Below are 6,349 nucleotides of genomic sequence, written 5' to 3'. Positions count from 1 at the left end.
TTCCAGAAGAACTGCACATTAGAGAGGATATGAAGAGCCTGGTTTGTAAAAAGAAAATTTGAGGAAGAGAGAGAGAGAAAGAGAAACAGTGACTTAAGACTGTCAAAAACAAAAACAGTCATCCCAAGCAAAGACTTCTAATACTGTCAAGATGACAACACGCTCTCCACTTTTCAAGCTCCACGCGTCTCTGTTTTCTTCTCTTCCTCCTTGTTTCTTTCAGAGAGAAAAAGCTCCGACGGGAACTGACCAAGATCAGTGATCGCTCCAGACGTCTGGTGAGAGATTGGTGGAAGCGAATGGCTTTCTCCTCCCTCTTGTGGAGTTCTTGCATCATCTCTCCAACCGCTTCACTGAAGGAAAAGCGCAAATTGGTTGCTGAACCAATTAGGGATGCTTATTGTAGAGGAGCGCTGCCGTTCTGACAGCTGAACATTTGATATATCAACAGAACTGAAGTACTAGTCTAGAGGCTTCAAACTTGGATTCATTTATATCTCACCTTGGAGAGTTATTTAATACAGAGTGTATTTTTCTGTATTTCCCTTTAGTCCTCTTCAATGCTGGAATTGTGTTTGATTGCATTGCATGGGACCATAGAGAAGTTGTTGACCCCTGGAGACACATGACCTTGACGTCCTGGCTGGCTTGAGAACAGAGCTAGCTGTGTCAGAGGGTGAGCTCACCACACGACGGGGAGAGTGGGTAACTGGCCGCTCCATCGCCACAGACGAACCATACCAACACGGAGTGACACAAGGCCAGAGGAGAACAAAAGGAGAATCATCCAGGTACTAATGCTTAGACTGTCCATCTGCTTATGAACCTCTTAAAAATGTCCACTGCGCTGGCTTAACTGTCATTGTTTATATACAAATTAAGACATTTAGTTATTCTAGCAGGCACTACAGACTAATACTGAGACTTAGAAATTACCAAACATGCACAAAAAGTAAGTTCAGGATGTCAGTGACGTGAGCAACTAAGGATTATCTTTCTTTACGACAAGATAACTGTCTTTATCGAAAACGAATAATCCACGAAAGCGCTTGCCAAAGGAAAGCAAGCTCTGTCAGGCTGGACTTCACAACCAGATGTTCCAAAGAGGGAGTAACTTCTGGCCAGATGTGAGAGGAATGTCCTGGTTAGGACCTTCTCTGAATGCTCGCCACTAACCGCTGACTTCACATAGACGTCATGAAGATCTATCAGACCTAAGGGACTACAAGAGCTTCTGCCATTTCACCACGCTGTGTGGTTTTCCCCCAACGGTCTTTTATTACTGCACTTCTTTCCATCTTAAGACTTTCCTTCTGGTCTAATTTTAAAAAGAAGTTCAGTCCTTGGTGGCTAATCACTGAAGAATGACTTGTGCAAAATGTAGAGAAGTATTACTGTACTTTTGAGTGGGTGGAGGGTCTGGTGAAATGCTTGGCTGACTCAACGTTTGGCGCAAGGGTAAATGTGATTCGTCTATTTTTTTCTCTTCATGATTCAGTCATGCAGCTGTTTTTTTAAATCTGTGTTATATATATACAGTCAAACCAAAATTTATTCAGACACCTTGAACATTTCATTCATTAATACAGTTTATTCACTATAGTTTAAAAAAAAAAATGGTAATATAATATGATCTCCGAGTTAAACTGTGTCAGAAAAAAATTATCTTAATTATGTCAGATAACACTTAAGCAAAACATGGTCAGGTCAAAGTGTCTGAATAATTTTTGGTTCCAAATTTTCATACATTTTGGTAGTCCACAGTATGAGGAATTTTTGGGTAGCCTATAATATGTCAGTTTATTTTGCTATCCTCACATAAATGATCTATAGTGTCTTGCGCGCACTAGTAAAAATATATCAAAAATATCAAAAACGTCTGAATAATTTTTCATTAAGGTCTCCTGTTAATCGCAATAAGCTCTGTGTTTTGTTATTTTCGATAAGAAACAAAGTGTCATCCTTCAAATTCTGTCCACGAAATCACGAAATTCAAACAGAAAATGCCGTTTTGACGCACTTTGATGTGGCGTGACAGATCTCTGTTCATTCAGAATAAACATGAATGAACATCTAAAGGTATGTTGAAAGATACAGTACAACTTACTGAAACGGTCATATCTCTTGTAACCGCTCAATCTGTGTTTCAACGGCGGAAAGATGTCAATAAAACAGCTTGTAAACAATAGGCTATTTCACGTAGCATTTACCTCAGAAAAGCCATTCAGTGGCCGCAGCTTGTTAGTTCGCCAGAGAAACTCTTTTACTTAATATATGCACTGTATTAGCCCATTCATTATATTTTACTTAACCTGTTAGTGATGTCTTGATTATTTAATGTATGTTTAAATAAATCTGTCAATGACAGCCACTGTGTATATATGATTATATTTCAACAACGAATTGGAGAAAAACTTAATTTTATAATTAGATTTTGTTATGTCTTATGTGCAGCTTACAGGTTTGCATACAGTTTGTTATTTGAGTGTTGATTATTATATCAAAAAATAAATAGCGATTGAATTTAGGCTAATAGTTTTTAATATTATAGTAGCCTAATGTTCAAGTAAGGGCTCCCTACATAGTTTATAGCATTAGCAGAGATATTTTTTTTTTATCCTTAAGAGACAATTTGTTTAACTACTGTTTAATAAAAAATTAAAAAAAAAAAAAAAAAAAAAGCAATTTTATGTTTAGTTTACTCCCCACCTGCTGAACCGTGACTTCAAAACCGAGGTACGTACCGAACCGTGAGTTTTATATATATTTTTGTGGCATATTAAATTGTCAATGCACTTTGCAGTATTACATAGAACAGACTCTTCAGACTAAACAACTTTAAGAGCACTTGAGATTCAATGTCAGTAACATTCATAACATGTGGCATTTTCATTTCTCTCACATATAAAGATCGCATCATAAGTGTTTGACAATGAAGTAAGAAACTCTCTCTCTCTCTCTCTCTGCAGATCTGGTTTTGTGCTTTCCGTGGGCCGTAATAATAAGGCTCTATGGGCTAACAGAGGGATCTGGCCATGCCTGTTGCTGTTCGTGAGAGAAGCTGGGAGGATCATGTGACCCCACGCACAGGATTACAGTACAGCTATGATGACCTAGACTTGGTCTGCTGCCATGTGCGGTACCAGCGTGGCAGGTGTGCCTCGATGCCTGAGTGTGGCCCTCACCGGACTTGGACTTTATCCTGCCCTGAAAATGATATTGGAGATGAAATGAGAAGGATTGAGAGAATAGTGCAGGGTGGATCTCAACCTAACTGTGATGGTGCAAAGGGCCGATCATTGATGCTTGGAGACACTGTCAATGAGACAGCACAGCACAAGAGTGACCAAGATAGCAGGCTACCTTCAGACAACGTGGCAGATCAAGATGAATTGCAGTGTTCTGCTTCGGGAAATTTGCAAGCTCACAATGGAGATTCAGATAATAAGGAACTAAACAAGGATAAAGTATCTGCTCCCCATAGCCTGACACATTCTGTGCCTACTACCACAGTATTGGCTCAAATGGAGGAAACGGATGATTTATCAAATGTGTTGAAGGACAGTATCTCCTTAAACAACTCTGTCAAAGTTGACTGTTCTGAACTGACTTATCCCAAAAGTCGAACTTCTGTAGAAAATGCAGAATCATTGATGAAGGTCACTGTGAGTAGTCAGATGTTATGTGTCACAAGCGGGATCACAGATATAATAAATAAACCTCCCACCTATGACTCACAACAGAAATCTGCAGACCCACACATTATTGAGGAAGGACAATGTTGTGAAATGTCTGAACAGACTATATTAACATCTGGCAAAGTTGAATGCTCATACACAGATGAAACTATGATCCCGAACTTTTTATCATCATCAACTTCTCAAGAAACTCATCACGTTCCAGAAGCTAGCTTAGATGCTATTAAAGCAAGTCTAGTGTGCAAACATCACATAGAGACTCAAGGTCTACAAGACAATGAAAATCAGGAGGGTCATGGCATTTTTAAAAGTTCTGATCATGTGATGTTAAAAGTTGGAAGTTTTAAAACACCTGCTTGTGAAACTTCTCAACTGGAACCATCTGGAAAAATTGACACCATGGAAACATGGCATGATTGTTCCTCAAAACTCCAGACCATCCATGAGGGGTCCTTTCCTGAATCAGGAGATGATGCTTCTGCTCAGATATCAGCAGAGATGCCAGAACATTCAACATTTACAGACTTAAACACCAATAACTGTGAGAATTTGACAAACTTAGACGATCAAAACTCAAGGCTAAAGGAGCCAACTAGAGGAGAACCTCAACCTGAAGGACTCTATGAGGAAAATCGGGCAAATCAAAATACAAATACAGCTAAAGGCCCTGAGATTGTCCCAAAAGCAGAAATACCCCTTGTCAAGCTTCGTACAAGGAAGGTAAGATGTTTTACATTATGTTCTTTTGTGAGTTAACAATAATGTACAGGTATGATTTTGATTGGACTGAAATAGTCAACATCTTTAAATTATGTACAGTTCAATAACTTTTCCATTCAGTTTTATTTATACTAAAGGAAAATAAAAAGAAGAGTAGTGATGAAAAAATGTGCTTTTTGCCCATGAGTTTGTTTCCATTATGTATCATGCTTATGAAGGTCAGCAGTCAGTCAGTAAGGGAAATTCTGGGGGAATTTCCACATAAATTTTCTGTAACAAAGCAATTAAGCATGCAAATAAATTCTATTTTATGCATCACAAGATTTCAATTAGTTTCGCATTAAACACTGCATTGACTGTGTTTCTTATTTATTTATTCTCGGGTATGCTTGCAGTTTTTATTATAGAGGCCATATAGAGAGCAAATCGGGAGTTATGGGGGTGGAAGACAGTGGGAATGGGATCAGGCTTGATTCAAACCTGCATCTCCCATGTGAGCACCACAGCTCATACTGTACTGTAGTTCTGTGTTTTTTTTTTTTTTTTCTCTCTCTCTTTTTTTTATTTCAATACTCCAAACTCCAAAAAGTGTTAAACTTTAGAGTGCAGTTCATCCAACACATTTGTGTTACAAACATGATTGTACTGTAGCTTGTTGAAGTAACACAAATGATGTGTTGTAGCTTGTTGAACAGATGTGTGTCATTACCTTTCTAAGTTATCAAACTTACGATATTCACCTGAATCTCACCTATAAAAGAGGTGAAAAAATTGTGTAGACTTAGTCATATCTATTCACACAAATGAATGGTCACTTTTGACTTCAGTCAGTAAGCAACCTAGTATCCATCCAGAATAACTTAGCAACCTACCCAGCAATGTGCTATCAACCACTCAGAACACCTTATTAACCAAATAGCAATGCCATGGTATATATTTAAGAAAAAAATTGTTATATTTATATATAATATAATGTTTTCACATGCAGAGTAAGCACTTTTTTTGTCCAGAAAATGTTCAGTTCAGTCAAAAGTTTTGAAATGATGCTCATCAAGACTGAATTTGTTTGATCAAAAAACACCAAAAACAGTAATATTGTGAAATATTAATAACATTTTAAATAATTTTCTATTTGAATATATATAAAATGTAATTTATTTCTGTGATTTATTTATTTATTTATTTTTTTAGCGACCATTACTCCAGTCTTCAGTGTCACATGATCCTTCAGAAATCATTCTAATATGCTGATTTGGTGCTAAAGAAACTTTTTTTTTAATATATATTATTATTATTATTATTATTATTATTGTCCATGTTGAGAACAGTTTTGCTGCGTAATATTTTTGTGGAAACCCTGATTATTATTTTTTTCAGGACTCTTTGATGAATAGAAGTTCATAAGAACAGTGTTTATTTGAATTAGATTTTTTTTTTTTTTGTCACTTTTGATCAATTTAATCCATCCCTGCTGAATAAAAGTGCTCATTTCTTTCAATAAAAAATAAATATATTTTTTTATCATTGTTCTGTGCACTGCACACGTCTCTTTATGAGTGGTCAGTATGCATGCTGGCTTTTATTTTTAGCTGCTTACAAACCAGTTCCAGCATGTTTCTTCTACAGACGCTTTCTTCCTTCTCCATGTTTGTTCTTGCTTGTATACACAGTTCTGATTAAAAGCATTTATAAAGCGCCATGCTTTTCAAACACCACATCCTAAATCACTATGCCAGCTCACTGCCACGCCCTTCTGAAAGCAATGACATCACTGCAACTTACATCCTTGGCCATGGGCATCTGTGGAATGTTCCACAGTCCAAGAAACTGGCGTCACAAGAGACCTAAAAGGGCACGAGTATGTTCGAGAATGTGTAGTCATTGTGTGTCTGCTGATGTGTGACGGGTGTAGTATGTGTAATCTGTTGTGG

The 6,349-nt window shown here is 37.3% G+C and overlaps 1 protein-coding gene across 3 annotated transcripts in view; it reads left to right on the top strand.

Moving 5' to 3' along the window:
- Nucleotides 1-595: 595 nt before the first annotated feature.
- Nucleotides 596-6,349, top strand: part of dlc1 (DLC1 Rho GTPase activating protein) — a 118,902-nt gene continuing 113,148 nt past the window's right edge. Inside the window, exons 1-2 of one of the 3 annotated variants that reach the window (XM_051888253.1) lie at nt 596-791; nt 2,970-4,418. In XM_051888253.1, coding sequence (XP_051744213.1) covers nt 3,036-4,418 — 1,383 coding nt within the window. In that variant the 5' untranslated portion in view covers nt 596-791; nt 2,970-3,035. Of the gene's footprint in view, nt 792-1,267; nt 1,459-2,969; nt 4,419-6,349 lie in introns of those variants that run through there. The other 2 variants (XM_051888257.1, XM_051888269.1) reach the window with 2 other exon arrangements.

This window comes from Ctenopharyngodon idella, chromosome 1 (assembly GCF_019924925.1).
Source record: "Ctenopharyngodon idella isolate HZGC_01 chromosome 1, HZGC01, whole genome shotgun sequence".
In the NCBI taxonomy this organism is placed as follows: Eukaryota; Metazoa; Chordata; class Actinopteri; order Cypriniformes; family Xenocyprididae; genus Ctenopharyngodon; species Ctenopharyngodon idella.
This window is presented reverse-complemented; position numbering and strand designations above follow the sequence as displayed.